This window comes from Poecilia reticulata, linkage group LG18 (genome assembly GCF_000633615.1).
Source record: "Poecilia reticulata strain Guanapo linkage group LG18, Guppy_female_1.0+MT, whole genome shotgun sequence".
In the NCBI taxonomy this organism is placed as follows: domain Eukaryota; kingdom Metazoa; phylum Chordata; class Actinopteri; order Cyprinodontiformes; family Poeciliidae; genus Poecilia; species Poecilia reticulata.
The window spans coordinates 10,367,903-10,389,126 of record NC_024348.1 but is presented as its reverse complement, the minus strand read 5'-3'; the positions used below and the strand labels follow the sequence as shown (position 1 = coordinate 10,389,126).

Below are 21,224 nucleotides of genomic sequence, written 5' to 3'. Positions count from 1 at the left end.
GATGGATGGATGGATGGATGGATGGATGGATGGATGGATGGATGGATGGATGGATGGATGGATGGATGGATGGATGGATGGATGGATGGAAGATGCTGTATAAAATAAATCTGTGGAAGTCAGGAATTTAATTTTTTTATTTTTCCAAAAGTTTTTTTTTTTTTTTAAACTGAGCCGCTGCGTGGAATAAATTGCAAATTAAAGGTAAAAAGCTTTCACTGGCCTAAGGGGTGTTAGTTTGAAACTGTGTCGTTTTTTAAACAAATAATTTTGTGTCATTCTTAGTTTTTAGTTGTACAAAAAATGTCCTTATAAACATGACACGTATCAACTAGGACAAGGAAAAAAAAGTACCTCATGTTCTTTTGATTGTGGATGATTGTAGGAATAATCTAAAACCAACATAAATAGGAAACTGCAGCTGATAACTTCACAAAAAATGTATAAGAATTTTCCTTCAGAACTGCAATTATTGCATTTTTAGTATTTATGTATTTCAGAGAGATTAATTTATGTGGTTTTGCACCTTTTAGATAAGGACTAATATATTTTAAGTTAGCTATTGTACATCTGTGGGGTGGAGTGAGCGGAGACATTTCTGGTGTCTCATAGTGTTGTGTTGACAAACCTGCTCCATTACACACGCAGTGAGACCCCAGAGGAGTGTCCGTTCACCGCAGAGCATCCGTTCAGATCTGGGAGTTTCTGTTTGATTGACAGGAAGCTGTACACTTACACAATTTTTCTTTTTTTAACACCCACAGCAGCACTGGGCCGCTCACTGGTTCCCCAACGTGAATCACTATTGAAGTAAGATTAAGCGGAAGGGCACAAAAACCTGCCTAACTTCTTAAAGTTTTGATTTATTTAACTACCTCTAAGTTTGGAATACTTTTAAATTAATTAGGCCCTGAAATGTAGGGAACATGTTTACAGCTAACCTCAGTTACTGAATCAAATTCTCAGTCATTTAGTTCTTAGTTTTTAGAGATTCATCTGTAAGCTGGCCAGAGATCAGCCAGGAAAAGCCTGGTCAGCTCATCTCTGATTATTTGTTCTCTGTTGTCTATTGGATCTGTTGCTATCATATTATAAAAGTGTCAAATATTTATCAGCTGTAAAATTCAGTCTGTTGAGCTACAGTTACATCGCTATGACAACTACCACCCTTCAGCTGATCTGCTGCTTATTCAACAATCGCTCTAATAGGTCATTTTGCATAATCGTCGTTGATCATTTTCCACATACATTCAGCTGGAATGTAATGAAAATGAATGGAGAGTTCGCCGCAGTGTGACTGTGGGAGCCTCGGGGATCGGTTACATGACGCAGACGATGGATGAAGTACATCAGGCATGACTGCGCACTGATCTGCTTGGTGGTAACCCAGATCCGCGTGTGTTTCCAAGTCGAGCTTCATGTGCACCGAAGCTGAAGTGTGGAGGGTCAAGATTGCTCCCATCATCATCCTCTCAGTGATCTAACCACTCATGACTCACAGGCAGTGTTTATTTGCTGCACTCTGACTCTTGCACCAGATGAATCACTGAGGGGGGTGGGGGGGAATAAATCTCTTCTTATTTTTGTGAAAGATCTCTTTCATTAAATGTCTGAAACCAATAGGGATTGTGGTTTAATTTTAAACTCCGGCATCTAGAAATCGACCATAACTCCTCAGCCAAATCAAATCAACACTGCCCTCTTTTTAATGTTGTCGACATGTAAAATGTGTGTGCGTGTGTGTTCAGGTTGGTCGAAGAACCTGGCTGTGCGTGTTTGACCCGAAGGCCGATGGCTGCCCCGACTTAAAGGATCCTCAGAAGTTCAAAGAGTTTCTTCAGGATAAATATGAGAAGAAGAAATGGTGAGAACTTTTAAAATACCTCGTTTCAATCTTAAAATAGGTAATTTCATCAATGCATTTTCTTTAAAAAATAAATAAATAAAACTGCTTTTAAGGCAGGAAACATTCCCTATCTGTTGATCAAACAGCAGTATCTGTCGGATGTTCTCTTCTTTATTTGACTCAGACACACAGGAAATAAACATGGCTTCTACAATACATACAAGAAGCTAAAGCTGCACTCATTTTGATAGCCTGGCTGTTAACTACCTGCATTATAGATGGGAGAAACTGTGTTGAGTCCACACACACTGTGTTGTTGCTTTGGCTAAATCCAAGATATCAGTTGATTACTATTCCCACAAAAAATGTTTCCTGTAGAGAGACTGCTTTGATGGCTGTGGAGACAACCATGCTGTGTTTACATCCCCAGAGTTCACCCATATTTCCTGCATAGAAGGTCTATGTAGCATGGCTGCACACTCCGTCCATTTTCTGTTTTACCAATTGGTTTTTCTAAATCTTGAAGGTGACCTGATATGTTTCTTTCAACATGTTAGGATAGAGTAATACAAACATGCTCATTATGTTTTTTACACAAAATAATTCTTAGAGACAATGAGACTTTAGTTCTGCCTCTTTTAAGCTCCTTTCAGAATGAGACGTTTCAGGGCGTCTTGTCACTTTAAATCCAATTAGCTGCTGCTGGCCACGCCCCCCCGCCCCCCCAACTCAACGTCTACACTCGCACAAAATGGCGTCTAACAGTGGCGCAATTATATAACTGTACATCTTTGAAAACTAGAAGAAGAGTCTCCGGCACAACCAACAAGAATACAGCAAGTGGTTTCTGGATAAGACATCAACAACAAAACTCTTTTCTTTTCGAGCAGCCGTTGAACAGCGCGAACAGCTCACCAACCGGGTTGCTAGCTAACAGGCTGGGCTTGGCGCCGGTTGCCAGGCGACGGCCCGTTGAATGTGACTTAACAATGACGGGGTTTCTGAAACGTCTAATTTTCCAGACACCAAAAAACGTATTTTTCTAATCGCATGGTCTGTTTTTAGAAGCAGTTGAGACCAAAATGGAAGCACAAAAACGTGCAAAATACGCATTTTTCATAACAAGCCCCTTAATATTAGGCTGTAACAAAGCGTGCCTGGTTAATGGCACAAACTATGTTTCTCCCTGTCTTTTTACAGGCATTTTTCCAAAAGCAAAAACCGGAGGGACGTGGAGGGCCCCTGGAGTCCCGGCGTCCAAGCCGTTCCCTCTTCCCATGGTCCATTATCGAGCCAGGGCCCCTCCCATAACTTGCCACCTAATGCCAGATCTGCGAGGCCACTGGTAAGAAGCAAGAGATGCATTAAGTGGATGGAGACGCTAATGGAGAATCAATAAAAGAAGGGAAATAAAGTGAGAGCAGAAGTAAAAACTGCATGAAAAAGAGGAAATGAAAGGAGGCAGGATATTCAGAGAGAGAGAGCCGGAAAGAAAAGGAGAGCAGCAGGTGAAGAGATGACCTGAATTCACTTCAGTGCTGCAGCAGAGAGGCTGATAGGTTGGGCAGTCGGAGGGCCAGGTAGCCTCCACATCAAAGGCTCCACTTATGAATTATTGAGAAACGATGAAACAGACTCACCCCGTCTGCCTTTTCCATTTTTAACTCCCCTTTCTATTTATCTCTTTTCCTCCAGTCTCAGTCGCAGCTGCCATCATGGGATCGCGCTCCCACCATCTCGCCCGCTGACATGCGGACCGACGCGTTCACGGCCAGACCTTCGCGCTCGCAGAGCTTTCGAGATCCCCCTCTGAAAGGTCAGAGGTTGATCCTCCGTGGGAGGAATTCTTTTCTTTCTTGTTTGTGGTATTAGGCTTTATCACATGTTTTTGTTTTTTCTTGTGATCCAGACTCCACGCTGTGTGGCATAGAAAGACAGCGACCGGGATCCCTGTCGTCAGGACTGGGAGGTCAGAGCCACGGCCCATCGTTCCCCGCCCTCCCTAGACCCTCAGGTGGGCTTTGGTCTCCCTCTACTTTGGAAAAACATAGATCAATGCAAGGCAGTTTGTTCAGGCTTTGAAAGTGAAGGAGAACACCTCATGCTATTAGAAAAAACTATTCACCTTTATTGTTTTATTCACAACTGAGATCGTCTCGCCTACATCAGTGTTTAAATATATAAAATATTTGTGAAGTGGGGTTTTTCTTCTTTGTGATTGAAATGTGAAAATGTAGACAAGCAGTGCTTGAAATGTCCATTCAGACATTATGCAGTCCCTTATAAAAGTAGTCATTTGTCTTTAGCTTTTTCACAATTTGTCATATTTAAAACCACAAACTCCTGTGCATTTTAACAATAGGTTTTTATGCAATTTAGAGCTGTACTTTAGCAGGGCCATTCGTATAAAACTGCCAACTCTACTGTTATCCCTATAATCGAATGCTAATATTAAGTGTTGCCGCCTTTCAGATAAGTGCATTGTCTTTTAACTAATATAGTTTCTGAAATATAAATAAGTATATTATCTCTAAATAGTATACTTTTGGAAATATAAATATATCTAGAGACTATAGCTCTTTAAATTACCAAAACGTTTATGCCAGCAATAGCCTGTTAGCTAGTGCTAATGTTAACACCAATGTTGCTTGCGTTTGGAAACTGGAACAAGCATCGATGAGCCTTACATTTACATGTAGTGGCACTTGTTAGGCAGCTCATCCAGAGCCAGAAGATTTTTGAGATTTGTTTTTAAGTGCATACCAAAGCCAGATCTCCGATCTTCAGCCTAAGCTGTAAACATGTCAAACATTTCAAGCTGTGGGGGGTTTTTCAGGACGGAGTATTGTAAAAAATGCAAAAACGGCTGCTTAACGTAACATAGCAAATGAGTGAACATTTTGAACACAGCTATAATGTCGTTGCCACGCTGTTTCTCAGGATCATCCATGTATATTCTCTCTGATTTTTGTCGTGTCATCATGTTGCCACACTGGGTTTGCTTTTCATGAATCTTAAAACCAAGCAGGCTGCTCAGCTGTCGACAGGAAGCAGCAGGAAAGATGGGGTGATCTGACATGAGTGACGTTTTCCTTTTTCTTCTCTCTCTCTCTGTGTCTATCTGATGTTTCTCTGCTCTTTCCTTCAACCTCGTAGCCAGTAGCTCGTTCAAAAACCACTTCACTTTAGGTAAGACTCATTGCTTTTCGAGTTTGTGCTGAGTGGCTGGAATCGATAAGTACTTCCTCTGTGTATCATTTATAATAGATGCCTTATCTGTGGATGTGTCAGTGCTGGCCGCGTCTTACGTGCATGTAAATTTACAACAAACTGCAATTTTTTTTTTCCATTACAAACTTTAATGTATTTTGTTGTAATTGACCATCACAAAGTTGTGGTTAATTGGGAAGTAGAAGGAAAATGACACATGGTTTTCAAAATCTATTATGATTGAAAATACTGGAGTTTGTATTCAGACTCCAAGACTCCACTAAAAAAACTTTTTCTGCAATTAGGGCTGCAAATTGGATCCAAGTGACTTTATTTAGGCACATCAGTGTAACGGGAGCGAAATACTACAGTTGCATACCAGGGTCATTGTCGATAGAACAAAAGAGGAGTAAATTTCCACTAAAAAACACTAATCTTACTAAATTTTCTAGAAAAAATGTGGACATTTCTGAACTTTAAATGTTGAATATTTGCTAGGAAAAAAAAAATCAAAATTTCTATCATCTTAGTATTTTGTTCTCACAAATATTTCACTTTTGGAACTCAAAAATTTCCACTTTTTTCCTAGGTAATTTCAAAGATTCATCTAAAAGCTACTGAGTTTTATCTTGCAAATTTTAAACTTTTGGAGCTCAGAAATGTACTTGTTTTTGGGAGAGGTTTTCCTCCTTTTCCTTTTATCTACAGTGGCACTGATACGCCGTCGTAGAATACAAACGCACGCCACACTTTTCAGATTGTTTTGTGAGCTACATTTGAAAACTGTGTACTATTTTACTTCATAATTATTCACCTTGTGTAGATTTTTCCCCCCCCATTAAATTGTGTTGCAGTTTGTTGTTGTATTAGCAAACTTCAAAAAGGCTCCAGTGTTATAAATACGCTTAAAAAGGCGCTGTATGTGACAGCAAGAGCAAAATCTCCTCACTACTTTCACCATCTAAATCACTGCAGTCAGGCATCACCTACTGAAATTGGGGTCAGTCATTTTCTTCATCAGTCAGGTTTGCCACTTCAAAGCTCAGGTCTCAGGTCTGGGAGGGTCAAGGAGACACATTTACTCAGAGGGAATAGAGCGAGCTTAAAGCAGGGCTATTTTTGGGCCGCGCCTCCCGCTGCTGCGGCCTTCGTCAGCACAAGGCCGCTGATATTTCGCACCACGTTGCCGCTGAAGCTCTTGAAAACTATGTGGGGCGCAGGCAGCTGTAATCCCATTCCAAACAAGTATTCTTAGAAGTCCGCGGTACGCCTGCCGAGATAGGGCCTAGCCGACGCTTCACAAATGACACCAGAGCCCAGAAACAAGCGGCATGGGTGATGCGTGCGTGGAATCGGTGGATTATCTGAATCGGGTCAAGTCTGGTCTCTGTCTCCGGCTCGTCAGCTGACAGGGGGGGGGGAGATGGATTCACCTTTTCGTCTCCATGCTAGCAGAAGCTGATACCCAGCATGCGTTGCGGCTAGCTGCTGCTCTCTACATGGAGGCTATTCTTAGGATCTAACTGTTGCTTTTAAAGATCTTGTCGCCCTTTCTGTTGTGCTTATTTTTTATTTATTTATTTTTTTTAAGTTTAAAGCTTAAAACTGATATCTGTTTTATTCCGCATTCCCCGTGCACAAAGCTAACGCTGTCACCGATTATCTTCACAGCATGAAAATGTCAGCTTGGCGTGAGATTGTTTTTCTCTGCTTGACGTTTATGTACATCGAGCCGAGAGCGCATCAGTTAAAAGAAATATATCAAAAAGAAAGCCGCAGGGTTTAAAAAGATAAATTATTTCAGAAAAAAAAAAAACAGCAGCGGAAAGAGTCAAAACAACGCATTGCAATTTAGTCCTAGTGTATGATAATAGCACAGTTCTTAAGCAGTTTTTAAAACCCAACTTCCAAGTTCAGACAAAAATGGAAAAACTAAGTACACCCCATGCTTTCTTAGCTTTTGCAGATATCAATTTCTCTACATCTCAATTAGGCTGCAGTCTGGACTTTGATTAGACCATTGCAGGACCACATTTTTTTCCATTGCGAGCCAAACATTTCTACTTTGTTCGACCTACTCAAAGCACAATCATCAGAAATCTTGTGGCTAATTGAGACAAAACTTTGCAAACTGAAGTCACGATGCTGTTTTCTTTTTCCATTCTGGCAATGTGTTGAACCACACATGTTCACCACAGAGCAGGAAGCGTGTCCAACTCCTGCTGGTCATGCTTGTTGATCATCAATTAATTTAGGTCTTAAGTCCAATTAAAGCTGCATGGGTGTACTTATATTTTCTGACAATTCATGAAAACTATATTTTTAAAGACTGTACGTGTTTATGACTGAGTACGTGTTGCTAATGTAAAACTTTCTAAACGTCATGTTGGTGTCTAGTTTTGAAATGTTACCACAGTCAGTCTATTGTCCACACAGCAGGTTTTTAGAGCTCCAAAGGTCGTAGTTCATCGTCATTAGCTGCTGTTTTCTCTCCCTCAGGTCGTACAGTGTCAGTCTCAGGAGTCACAGGGCCCTTTAGGGCCTTCCCAAAATCTCTGAGTGTAGATTTCGGAGGTCTGAACCATCCTCAGCAGCAGTCCCTCCCACAGTCTCTGTCCCAGCCGCAGCAGCAGCAGCCGGTCGGCGTCAGCCAGACGACACCGCCGGTCAGCGTTTCCAGCAACCGGGACAAGTACGCTGCCGTGTCGCAGCTGGACAGTGTCTTTTCTGAAACATCTTCAGCTGCAGGTATCCAATGTTTGTCACTCGCTGCTTTGTAATGTTTAAAAGCCCAAACAAACAGAAGCAGACCGTAGTTAAACTTTGATCAAGAGGTCAAAGTCCGAAGAAGCATTTTGTGAGACCCTCTAACAGCCTGGGGAGCCACTTCATTAAAGGAATGCTAAGGATTCTGGCTCATTTTAGGATAAATATAAATCCTTAATCTGGCAGGATTTCCTGTACACTCTTGAATTTTTAGTAAAAGTCCAACATTCAAGTCTGTGTAGGAAATAGAAAAATTTTTTGGGGGTTGGTTGAAGGTTCTGGATGACTGGAAATATGTTAATAAAGTAAATCAACTCACTTTCAAAACTCCCTTCCTGGTGATTTTAAGATAATGTATCTAGGATACAAACCTCCACGACTTAAAGGAACAGAAGGAAATCTGTGGAATGTTCTTCTGGCATCAGGGGAGAAAAGAAAGAGACGGACGGTGCAGCGTGAACCGACTGTTAGGGACTGGAATGAGGCGGCCATGGTTGTTTAATTTAACTTCCCTTTGGGATCAATAAAGTTTTCTGAATCAGAATGAGTAAAAAAAAATACATTTGCTGTTAATCTACATCCAATTTTATTTGAAGTAAATGAGGAGCTACCTAAAGTATGAAAATGCTGCTAAATCGACTGCAAATTATCTAATTTTTTAAAAGGAGGAAAACGTAAGAGGGAGACAACATGAAACATTTGTTTATCTTTTGCTCTGCCTCTTTTCCTTTCTGAATTGATTTGTGTCTTTGTGTTTTCACCAATAGGCCTGTCACAAATTTTGCTGGATGATAAATTGTCCCAGAACTTACTGTGATTGTTGTTTCGAGAAGATTTTCAAGTAATATAATAGGAATAATGGCATAAAAATGCAAGAACACATTCTCAAAGAACAGAAACAATAAAAAATAAATTATGAAGAAATTATTAAGATTATCAAAAAAAAAAAAAAAAAAAAAAAAAGAAAGGGATAGTTGAGACCAAAACACCAGACGGAAGACTTTTATCGTTCAGTTTTTGGTGAAAAAAGAAAAACAATAAATCAAGCAAATGAAAATCACAGAGTTTCTTTTACTTGATTGTGCGATTTAACTGATTTATTGTGACAGGAATGGGGAGAAGAATTAAAAAATAAAAGAAGTTAAAAAAATGTGAAAGCACTTCTTCCCCCGGTACTGTGGCTGTAGTGATATTCTGGGTTTTGACTCCGACTCTTGCACAGAGGCAGTGTAAGGAGTGCGTGTGATCCAGATTCTGATGGCCAGCTCAGCTTAGTTGCGTAACACCGTTACTCTCCAAATGCCAAGACTCGTAGCAGCTGAATTATGCTCATTGTGTTTACTCCAGATTCTGCACTGTCGGGTTCAAAGGACCCCGTTGACTGGGTTTAAAGCGATCGGCCATGTTTGTCTAAATACCAAGCTGGCTGCTTTAATGGAGGTAACGCGTGTGAGGAGCCCTGGGGCTTTCCGCAAGAAGCCTTGCTGTTGTTGTTTTCCAGCTTCATCTCAGCCTTCTCTGTCTGGCAGGAAGAGCTCTTTATTGATTTTCTGCTTCAGCGCTCTTTGATCCATATCAAGTCAAACTCAGAAAGGTTTTTTTTTTTTTTTTCCTAATTTGATTATTTCTTGTTTCCCCCCGATGACTTACACACTGCAGCGCAACAGTTTGAGCCCTTTATCAGAGTTCAGAGTTTTACTCACGTTTTAAGGTAATGGTAGGACTTGATCTTTTAAAACAGGGTTAATGAAAGGGCCTGAGGTCATATCCTGATAGTTTTTTTTTTTTTTTTGTCCCTGTGAAATGTTTGCTTGCAGCTCCACCTAGTGGCCCTCCTCAGTACAGCGCTATCTTTGGCAGCAGGCTCTCGTCCAGCTCCACTCCTGCCAGGTATGAAGAGAAAAGCAGTTTTTATTTCAACGCGGTCGGGTTTGGATCGATTTTTAAATATTTTTTTTATCTTCTTCTGCTCTTCCGCCCCCCCAGCTCTCCCGGAGTCGATGCTGTATCCAGCTCCCAAAGTTTTGGAAGTGAGTACAGAGCACAGGCCGCATCCATCCAGCCCCGCGCTGCATTTTACATTCAGCCCCTTTCATCCTAAAGGAGCCGTCCAACACCACCACTCATCACGCTCAGACTTAGAGTCAATCTGAATAGGCAGGAATTTGCCCTGTTAACCCGACGCATGGTGAATTATCTCCCCCCTCCCCTCCCTGTTGCTCCTTGTGTGTCTCAGATTTCCCAAACCCATTCAGCTCCAGCGCCGGGTCGGCTTCCCAGCAGCCTGCTGCCCTCTCCCCCAGTAACCCCTTCAGCAGCGCCTCAGGAGGTAAGCCTCATGCCCTGCAGGAGCTTTAAGACTTTTTTTTTTTTTCTTCACGTTTTGTCAGCAAGAAAGCATTCGGAGTTCAGAGTCTGGCTGCCTGGAGGCAAACGAGTGCTGCTTTAAAACGTCACTCTACTGCAGGCAGAGTTGGGCTGCAACTAGTCACATTTACTCACATTAACTTTTTTGGAAAAAATGTACTTTTAGGAATATTTTTCTACGCTGTACTTAGTCTTTATTATGAAGTATACATGAGAATATGTTGAAGTAGTGCTGCTCTGACTGTGAAGCAATTGAGATCCAAATTTTTCTTCTTTGGCATCAACCCATAATCAGATTTTTTAAGTTTTTATTAAAATGTTGTAATAAAACAAGACAGAATAAGCGACACACGTCTACGTTGTCGGCACCAGTAACCCAGTAAGGCGTCTCTTTGGCGTCTCGACGCTCCTCCTGCTTCTTTGTTCGACGTAGAAATGAAAAGTGAAAGCCGCTCTGTGCCGTCTCCTCTTCACCTGAGTAACGATGTCTTCTCTCTCGGATTTCTTCCCCCCAGGCGACTCCGGTGCGTTTGTCACTTCGCCCACCTCCGTTTTCCCTCCGTCTGCTTCCTTCCCGGCTCCTGCCACCCAGAATGCATTTCACCACGAGTCAGTCACCAATCAAGAAACCAATGGTGAGATTTGCTTTATTTGCTGTCTTAATGTGCCGACCATGAAATAAAACTTTTATTCAGGGAAATACTGTTGTTTTGTTATAAAAACACAAACTTTGCAAAGAAAAGGCCTTAAAATGTGTTTTTGTTAACTTGAATGGCTCAAAACTGAGGAGGAAACAATGTATTTCCTCAATGTAGTGAATAATAAAGAGAAGAAAAACACAATGAGCTCATTAGTTATTCAATAATATTGTATATTTATGCCGCTCAAAATTATTCATACCCTTGACAGGTTTAAAGTTGTTTTCATTCAAGTTTTTTTCCTTTAGGGGAATGAGAGGCATCGCCTAACATAAATAAAAAGCAATAATAAAAAATAAAAATGAACTTGTTTGTCTCATAAAACCCCAATAAAAACATCTCAGTCTGTGTTTTTTTTTACTGCTGACCAGACCAGAATACAGTCCATTCAGTATTTCGTCATTCGCCGACCGGTACCCAGAGGTCAACAGCTCAGGAACACACACAGACGCAGCCAGTGCACTGAAAAAAAATCAGCTCAAACCTTTAAAAAAAAGAAGATATGTTAATTGGTCAAATTGAGTTTAATTTATGAAGTTGTAAAGGTAAACATAAATAAAGTGAGTTCGATCAACTTAACTTCATTTTTTGTGACTAATTAACAGATTTTTTTTAAGTTGGAGCTGGATTGTTTTGTGTTTTTCCTGTGCGTCTGGATGCAGCTCCTGTTTGGGTCTCGTTTTAACCGTCACATTTCTGTCTCCTGCTGCAGGTTTCGCCTCGTTCCCTGAGCCTGACTCTCAGCCCAAAGTCCCTCGGCCCATGTCTGTGAACCCGTTCACGGTGAGTTCGCTGCCCGGAGAGCCGGTGGGGAATCCGGCTTGCTCTATGTAGGCGGCGTTCTTGCTGCTGTTTCTCACTCCAGCCTCTCTCTCTCTCGTTCTGCAGGGTAATGTTTACCCCAGTCGGGGGACATCGAAAAATCCCTTCATCTGACCCCTCCCCCTGCATCCCCTCCATCTCCTCACCCCACGCCTCTCCTCACTTCGCTGGGAACCGAGGGAGGAGTGAACTTGAGGAGCTGCTGCCATTTCAAAGCCTCTGGAGTATTTCCACCCGGTCAGGGAGGGTCGGACCCTCCTCCATCCCGCCCTCCCTGCCTCCTTCTCTCCTCTGTGTCTGTGTTTACGTGTTTGTGGAGGAAAGAAAAATAACAGAAGAGGGTGTGAATGTAACAATGAAACTGCGTGTGTGCGTGCGTGTGTGCGTGTGTGTGTGTGTGTGTGTGTGTGTGTGTGCGTGTGTGTGTGCGTGCGTGTGTGTGTGTGTCATAGGGTGTTTTTCTGTGACAGTAGATGCCACCTCAGGGCTCTGTGGGAGTCACGAGTGAACAATGCCTCTTTAATTTTACCCACAAATTATATCACACACACACATGTTGCTGCTGCTATCGTGCTTTCATCTCCTGCTTATAAGTGCAAAAAAAAAAAAACGATATATATATATATATATATATATACACACACCCCTGCAAAAACAGCCCACCGGTAAGAACATCCTCTGCTTTAAAATCTTTGAATCTCAGCTGGTGGGACAGAGACTTTGACTTGTCTTCACACATGCCCTGCAAATAATTTTGAACAGCCTTAACAACCTCTTGATGCACGTGAATTTGCGTCTCAAGAAAAGACGCGCGTGCGTGCGTGTGTGTGTGTGTGTGGAACATGTTTGCATTTCTCACTTTTTTTTTTAAATTCCTGGTCAAATTATCGATCAGTGATTATCAGTGTTTTTCCACTCTCAGGCTGCATGCGCTTATAGGGCTAAAAGGAGATGCTACTGAATGTAAAAGCAAATTTCAGAAAACAAAAACAAACAAACAAAAAAAACAATAAGAGACATAAAATATGTATAAAAAGTTCACAGCTTCATTTTACTGGACCAAAATGCTTTTTTGTTTCTTTTAATTGAGGTAAAGGTTATTTCTTTTTGTTTTGCCAAAAAGAACAAAAAAGTAAGAGTTTCATGTATTAACCTCTTTGTAATGACACGTATTCATGTTCATAAAATCAACTTCTTAATATAGTGAGGCTTTTTCTGTGTGTCTTTGACTGTTTTTATTCACACATGGTGGAAACATCTTCACCACTTCAGAATGACTCTGAAAATCCATCCGTTCATCTCTGGTGGCAGAAACGGCTGTTTTACAGTTATTATAATAAAGTTTAGTTTTTAACGTTCACGCAGCTGACATTACAGTGAAAAACGACTGGGAACTGTGAAACATTGAGCTAAGAAAGTTTACAACAATCATGGTGAAATTAAAAAGTAGTCCCCCCGCCCCCCATGGCAGTAACTTTGCTAAACAGCAGGGGGCGGTAGACTGTTATTTTATGTTTGCCCCCCCTGCACAAGGTTACTTTGGGATGCATATTGCATAACAGCATGCATACTGCATAAGCATGCAGCACGAAGATGGTTCCCGTTTTGGTTGTTTTAAAATATTCATTTCAATCTAAAAGATTTTAATGCGCTTTTCCTGTTTTCTTCTTATATCTAACAAAACCAAAGGACTGGAGATTCCACTGAGCGTAGAGACGATTTTAAACACAGAAAACAGTCAGTCAAATGTCTGATTTTTCAATTTAATACAGAAACATCGTCCAAATGAAGAATAGAAATAACGGCTCCAAAAGATTTCTAAAGTTGACCCTTGATTTCGCTACTGTCTGGAGAATTTCTGCTGATTTAATCATCGTTCTTTGGACATAGTTGCTGAATCTGCAGAGTTCACGCGTCAATATATCCACATTTCGACAGAAGACAGATAGGGACTGTTTTTTTAAAAACAATAAATAGACCAGGGTGGACCTCCTGGAAGCGCCAAGGCTGAAATCTTACGCCACAATGGAGAGGAGAAGGGATGCTGCCTTCACGTGCTGTGGGAATCTTTAGGAGTTCGCATTAAAAGACTAGAGATGGAAGATAACGTGCGAAAACACACAGAAAATTGGAAGATGTTGGTTAGAATACTGCTGTCAATAATTACATATGAGCTTATTTATAAATATATAATAAGAGTTTAATATTATCAGCACTAACTTAAAGTCTGGTACTTTTTTCAGTTTATTGGTGCGGTACGGTGCGAGGTCAAATTTATGAAAAAAAAAAAAATCACTACAAGGGCATTCACCCTATAATGTTGAATGTCCCTGTCATGTTGTTGTTACAACATTACAGTCTACACACTACAATTATTTTTGGCAAAATCCATTTAATAATAACTTTCATACTGTTGTATTGTGGCAACATTATATAAATGTAAGTTAAAAACACATAATATTAGGTGGTTTGCTTTGATCTGATTTGCATAATGAGAGAAGCAAAGCAGAAACGTTTTGTTATCAGCAACAGATTTTTTTAAAAGTTTTTTTAGTCGTCTATTTTCACATAACAGGTACAGGTATTATATAACACCTATTATGCACACTTTTACAACACAGTTAATTTAATGGAACACATAATAAGATTTGCATTTACTTTTTGATTATATGTGCAAATAGAATTGCAATAAATTAAATATAAGACTAGTTATAAATCAGCCATCCATGTTTGCATCATTAGTCCATGATCAGTGCTATGGAGTAAAAAAAAAAAATTTCTGTTTGTTTTTGTCTTTAGTCCGTTTCTTTAATAACAGTTTTTATCGTTTTATATTTCTGCATTCTTCCTCTTAAGTTGTTTAAGTTCTCTCTTCCCAGGTGAGACGGATTAACATGTATTAATCGGAAGTTTAGTTGTCAGAACTGCGGTGAAGTTCCTGAACGCACCGTGCTCTAGAGTACTACGGAGGAGAGTTTAGTGAAGGGAATTCCGGTTCTTTTTGGAGATCCAGATGATTTGGCTCAACTCGGATCTTGTGCTCCTGAACTGCTCTTTGCTTCGCATCTCCTCTAACTTTCACATATGTCAACTTCTTATAGTTATTTAGTATGTGTCCATACCTGCTGCAAATGTAAACCACTAATAACAAACACTCCAAGCATAAATAGTGGTACAAATTCTTAAATAGCCATCATTTAGCTAATGATACAAAATAAGGTAAAATCTCACTTCCTAGTGTGACCTCCATAATTACTCCTTGGCTGTTCAGTGTAGCACATCTAAGCGTGAAATAGGTAGTGTGGATCAAATATCCATTTCATACAAGTATCTTCAAAGAGTTGTGATGGTTGGTGATGTTGTGGGCAAAAAGGATCTCACGTAGCAGTCAGTCTTGCAAAGTATCTGATGAGGCCTCTGACTGTAGACTGTTGTATGACGATTTAATAAAGAGTTATGACTTGCTAACAACTCAGCATCCAGGCAGTTGAGACGATATTTCGCAGTAACATGTCATTGGAAAACAGTGCTAATCCACTAATTTGCTTTCGTCATTCCCACATGGGCTTCAATACTCCATTGTGCAACTGGCTGCTGGACTTTCACACGGAGAGAACTCAGTCTCTCCGTGTGGGTAATAACACCTCCAATGTCATTTCTTTAAACACTGGCTCCCCACAGGGCTGTGTCCTGAGGCCCCTGCTGTTCACCCTGATGACCCACGACTGTCGTCCCAGGTTTAACACCAACCACATCATGAAATATGCAGACGGCACAACAATTGCGGGACTCATTCAGGACGACAATGAAGTGAACTACAGAAAAGAGGTACAACATCTTGTGGACTGGTGCAGAATAAACAGCCTGCTCCTGATCGTCGACAAGACAAAAGAGATCATTGTCGACTTCAGGAGGTCTCGACCCAACCACACACCACTCCTCATCAACGACAGAGCAGTGGAGATCGTCAACAGCACTAAATTCCTGGGGGTTCACATTACATTACTGTTTGAAAATAGTAATTATTTGTATATTATTTAGTTATAGGCACACTCGTGATGTGCCGTTACTGGTGCATGTCTGATGCAAAGGCTTTCTAACGTCTTTCTCATGTCACGACTCTGAAGACCGAAGGACGTTGTCAGCAGGTTTAATGACAATAAAAAGGGTAAAACTGAAATCAAGACAAAAAATACAGTAAATATGCGATCATATGCAGCATAAAATACACTACATTCAATTTCTACCGATCATCACATCTATATGCGTACATCTAGGCTACCAATTGCGCACCTGATAACCTCACGATAACCTCGCATCTAATTAACATAAACATACTCTACCTTAAAACAACACATTAGAGCGCCATCGCTAAACAGAAACAATGTTACAAAGTTACAAACTTAATACATACCGGCAATGCAACCATACATGAAAGATTTCAACAGTAACTTACACTAACGGACACTAACGGTGCCTATTTCTACCGTTTAATAAAGTTTTGTTTTGAACAACAAAAAACTTACTACGTTGTAGTATCTGAAAATAACATGAAAGGACAGGCTTTCTCCCTTTTTTCTTGTATACGTACTAAAACAACATTTATAACTTCAAAACGGAACACGTGATTTTGTGTGTGCTACGGTGGCCAAGTGATGACATTTCATTGTCAATTTTACTCAAGTTTATTTGTGCAATGACAATAAGTCTAAGTCTCTTTAAATCTCTGTCTGGCTGCATGGTCAGAAAACTGGTCAGAGAGACATTGGAGTAGGGGATGATTGTTACCCATAATGATCTACAAAATAGATGGTTCGAACTTCCTCCTTCTCTCTCTGCACCAGTGAAGCCTCTTTCCAACTTCTCTGGGATTTCAGGTGATGCTGATGCTAGTCAGCCGCTCCCATTTGTAAAAACAACACACTGTTGCCACGGTTACACATCATAACAATTGTTTGAAAGCAAAAAAAAAAAGTAAGACCAAAAAAATCTTCTAGCTGCACAGCATTAAAACCAGAGGGAATAACAGTCCAAACATGCAACGCCTCCACAAAAACAGTTACCCACATGAGTCCAAAATGCTCTATGAGCTGAACTACATTCTAGAAAATGCTTCAAATATACATTTCGATTTTGAGTCAAATTACTTAAACGATTTAAAAAAAATAAAAAAAAAAGATATTCGAACTGTGCATCCCTGAGATAAGGTTGTAATGGGATAATTTTTCGTTTGGTGACATTAGGAACGAAGTAGAACGTTCGCGGAGATGAGCCGGCACGTCGAATCGGCTCGGTCACGGACTCCTCTCAAAGTGAGCGACTGTGCCGCTCCACGGTAGCAGCTCCTCTTCGCACTTCCAGCCGCCAGAGAGCCGAGCTGAGCAGGGCCGGGGGTGGGGGGACAGACGCCTGGGCTCCGTACGCTGTGATGTGCAGTAAATGGGATTAACGCGCACAGACAGCTCTGGGAGACGCTAATAGTAGTAGCGGTAGTAGTGGAGGAGAGAAGGGAGGCAGAGGAGGAGGGGGGAGCCCCGCGTAAAAGCTGCGCCGCACGTGGAAAACTTGCGCTGCTCCGTCCCTTGGAGAGAAAACAAGCTCCCCCTTCCAAAACAACAGACGCCAACAAACAGACCCGGGTCCAGACTCGCAGCAGCCGTCCGGACCGACCTCCAGCTCTCCTCGCGCACATGCCTGCTGTATTGATGTGGAGGAGAGGGGTCAGCGGACCGGGGAGCATGTTTGAATCATCTCGCTGAAAGTTGCAGGGGAGAACCAATTCCAGCTGACCATCTCGCTTGCTTCTTTTTTTGTTTGTTTGTTTGTTTAGTTTTATTTTTCTACATTTTTTGTTGTTGTTGTTGTTGCTGTTTTGCTCGGTGGAAACCAAACTCAATGGAGGGCCAAGCGGGCGAGCTGCACGGCAACGAGGACGTGCGCAAGAGCGGCTACCTCCGCAAGCAGAAGTCCATGCACCGGCGCTACTTCGTGCTGCGCGCCGCCTCGGAGCGCGGTCCGGCCCGCCTGGAGTACTACGAGAGCGAGAAGAAGTTCCGCGGCAAGGCCCCCGTGCCGAAGAAGGCGGTGGCGCTGGAGACGTGCTTCAACATCAACAAGCGGGCCGACTCCAAGAACAAGCACATGATCGTGCTGTACACCCGGGCGGAGAGCTTCGCCGTGGCCGCGGAGAGCGAGGAGGACCAGGACGAGTGGTTCCAGGCCATGGTGGAGCTGCAGTGCAAAAGTAAGCCCGCACACACGCTCACCGAGACCCCGCGCCTCCTGCACTGGGATGGTGGATGAGGAGAAACGTGGCAGTGGCTGCAGAGGCGCTCTGCGGGGCAGCTCGGGACATGTTTCATTGGTGTTTTTGGGGGTAACAAGAGGGGATTATTTAAAAACCACTACAGCTTGACTAGACGAGTTAGTCTGCGTGGCGTGGCGTGGGTTCCCACCCTCGCTGACCTTTTTAAGAAAGTGTTTATAAACATTGTTGTGCTCGATTTTAGAAACCCAGCCCAGTTTAAAGAGGTGGCTGGATTTGCCTGAACACATGCCCTGTTAGTATGGAGACCCAAAAGGGCCACAGTCCACATAAAAAAAAAAATAAAAAAACACTGAAGGAATGAATGAGTCATTCATTTCTAAAGCTGCTTTCAGACAGGCGGTTGAGATCTGAATATTAGCTGTATTTATGTGAATAAAGCTCACGGTTTCTATTTTAGCTTCTATGGACATTCTTGTAAATAGATTGGGAACTCTACTCCAAATGAAAAAGGCTGCTGGAGACAGTGTTTGCTTTCATTTCTGCGCAAAAATCAAGCATCTACCGTAGAAATGTTTGTAGGTTTAACTCATCTGAACTAATATTTTGCCCATTATAACGACTGTTTCTGATTAACAACATGTTTTCCAACAGATTAATGCTACTTAACGTTAATTATGTCAGGATGCCGGATGCTACCAGTGAGTTCAGGGTGCGTTACCTGAAGTCCTCTTCATCACCTGCCGCTTTTTTTCTCGAACGGGCCTTTGCAGGAATTTGTCAACGACAGCTTGGCTACACACCGACATGTTCTAATAATTACTGTCTTTACAAGCAACTGATTAGACGTTCTTTGGTCCGTCTAATCAGTTTAGCTCTTCTTTGTTCCGTTGGAGTGAAGGTTTTCTGTTTTCTTCCACATCCTTCTGCTTTTAGTTTCCATTTTGAAGAATTTAAGGCCATTTTAGCTATTCATTTTTGCGTTTCATTGTACGTTTCCGATTTTTTCAATAGTCTTCTTAATACAAGTACGCTGAATTTTCTTCCTTGGATAAAGGCCAGATTTTTGACACCTGTTTTTATAGAATGAATTACCTCACTAATTGCGCTGTTATTATTACGAACAACTCCCTTTTGTCGGTGATTGTTCTGGTTGACGATGCTGCGCGGCTAATATGTTAAACACGACTACGGTCATAAAACGTTGTTCGAGATGAGATACCATAAGTCATAAGAATCCAAATTACAGGACATAAAAATATAAAATATGCAAAGAAAATCTATAAAACCATAAAAGAAAAAAAGAAGTACAGGATCAGGCATAAGAAGTTAAATATTATCAAGAGGTAATTTTAGTACAAACTCAAACACTTGACCTAAAAAATGGACCTTCAACTGTTTTTATTAGGAATACATGTAAATAAAATTATGAGCGCCGGCTTTGGCGAAGGGACAGAAGCAGCCGGTTGCTTGGCGAATGTGCGTGAGGATGTTTCAGGCTGGGCTCTAACCATTGTTTCTGTTTTTCAGGCGTTCAGATAAGTTATCAGCCTTTTATCAGAGTGAGGCAGAAGATCAAGGCAGATAGCTTCATCACACTGGTCTGGCTAAAAGACTAGCACAACTGTACATGATGGCAGGCATATAACTATTAAGCAAATACTGGTTAATGTCTGAAAGAGATAAAATGAAAATACCAGTGGACCAAACGTTGAGCCTTGGGGATCCCCATAGGATAAAGAAGCTTTTACTCCTGTGTTACTTCAGTGTGTGAGTAATTAATCCAAGAAGCAGAAACATTTGAGATTTATGTTTTAAAAGTAATTGCTATTGAATTGTGAAGTTGTTTTAGCTTTTCCTGTTCCCAGTGGGCGGAGCTAATGCTGCTGTCGTGGAAGCTGATTGGCTTGAAGTGGAGTCAGTGAGCAAGTCAACCAATCGGATCCATATTTATTGTTTGAACGATTCACTGCAGCCAAAGGACCAGGAAATATAAATATTATTATAAAAATAATGACACATGCATTTATCACGTTATGACAAAAAAAGAGTCAGATTTATAAATTAGATTTTTTAAAATTACGTATTTAATAAAAAATTTTAATGACTTTTCAATTAATTAATTTCACTGCCGCTATAACACGTAATTTTATTAATAGATTTTACATTCATTCTTTGCTTTTGATAAAATCCATTAATATTATTAAATAATTTTGCATACATTAATGTACATTTCTGCATTTATAGCACAAATAACATACAATTTCATAAATAAGAATACATAAAAAAATAATGGGGGTTGCTGCGGTGGGGTTAAGCACAACCCACACACAGAGGCCTTAGTCCTTGACACGGCCGCCGCAGGTTCGATTCCCGGCCTGGTGATCTTTGCCACATGTCTTCCCCCTGCTCTCAGTACCCACTTTCCTGTCAGTTCACAAAATTAAAGGCCACTAGAGCCAATAAAACAAGAAAAATAAAAATATGTTGAACTAACAAAGTTTTGCAAAAAATTCTAGATGTGTACAATATATTGGTGTCGACATCGTTATCGATAATCATTTCTCTTTGTCCTGTTCCATTCAAATCATGGTCCGTATAAATAATTACTTGTATGTTGAATACATTTTGGCGCCCTGTAACCGGACAGCAGCGTAGGAGTGTCGCCTCCACGGCTCTTATCGTGCTGGTGTCACATTTACTCTCAGACTTCTAGTGTGTGTTTTCTCCCCTCCTCTGTTGGGCCTCAGCTGTGTGCGAGGTTTTTTTTTTTTTTTGCCTCTGTGTCCCAACAGCTCAAACACACCCTGTCCTCATGTTTTCTGCTCCTCTTTTCCTGCTGATGGTGCAGAATCACACGGTGGGCAGGGGGGGGGATGGGGGGGGGAGAGCATGGATCCAAAGTGGAGATCGGATATTTCAAAAGTAGGCAAAGAAACGCCGGTCAGGTTTTCACCAATCGTTAAACATGTAAAAAAAAAAAAAAAGACCCAACAAACACGTCATCCGTGTGAATATTTCTCAAACAGTGTCTGTCAGCCGCAGTGTAAACACAGCTGTCACAGTAGCCCCAGATCACCTGGTCCCGTATGGCCCGGTCGGGCCGTAAGGGACACATGACGCAACCTCAGCAAATCGAAGATATGAGTTCAAGGTGCCTCTCATAACCTGCTGGTTCTCTGTTGCGTAAGGACAGATAAGGAGGCTGATTAAAAAAAAAAAAAAAAAAAGTTTTTTTTTTTTTTTTTTT

General features: G+C 41.3%; 2 protein-coding genes across 3 annotated transcripts in view; both read left to right on the top strand.

The window, feature by feature from the left end:
• The window catches only part of agfg2 (ArfGAP with FG repeats 2), a 15,527-nt gene extending 2,598 nt beyond the window's left edge, over positions 1 to 12,929 (top strand). The window contains exons 3-14 of one of the 2 annotated variants that reach the window (XM_008435435.2): positions 1,749 to 1,864; positions 3,047 to 3,191; positions 3,542 to 3,662; positions 3,756 to 3,860; positions 5,003 to 5,035; positions 7,556 to 7,804; positions 9,640 to 9,712; positions 9,809 to 9,852; positions 10,059 to 10,151; positions 10,705 to 10,824; positions 11,600 to 11,670; positions 11,776 to 12,929. In XM_008435435.2, the coding sequence (XP_008433657.1) occupies positions 1,749 to 1,864; positions 3,047 to 3,191; positions 3,542 to 3,662; positions 3,756 to 3,860; positions 5,003 to 5,035; positions 7,556 to 7,804; positions 9,640 to 9,712; positions 9,809 to 9,852; positions 10,059 to 10,151; positions 10,705 to 10,824; positions 11,600 to 11,670; positions 11,776 to 11,823 (1,218 nt within the window). In that variant the 3' untranslated portion in view covers positions 11,824 to 12,929. The remainder of the gene's footprint in view (positions 1 to 1,748; positions 1,865 to 3,046; positions 3,192 to 3,541; positions 3,663 to 3,755; positions 3,861 to 5,002; positions 5,036 to 7,555; positions 7,805 to 9,639; positions 9,713 to 9,808; positions 9,853 to 10,058; positions 10,152 to 10,704; positions 10,825 to 11,599; positions 11,671 to 11,775) is intronic. The other variant, XM_008435436.2, reaches the window with a different exon arrangement.
• Positions 12,930 to 16,588: 3,659 nt separating this feature from the next.
• Positions 16,589 to 21,224, top strand: part of LOC103480483 (insulin receptor substrate 1-B) — a 57,013-nt gene continuing 52,377 nt past the window's right edge. Inside the window, exon 1 of the mRNA XM_008435440.2 lies at positions 16,589 to 17,953. Within this exon, the coding sequence (XP_008433662.1) occupies positions 17,605 to 17,953 (349 nt within the window). The 5' untranslated portion in view covers positions 16,589 to 17,604. The remainder of the gene's footprint in view (positions 17,954 to 21,224) is intronic.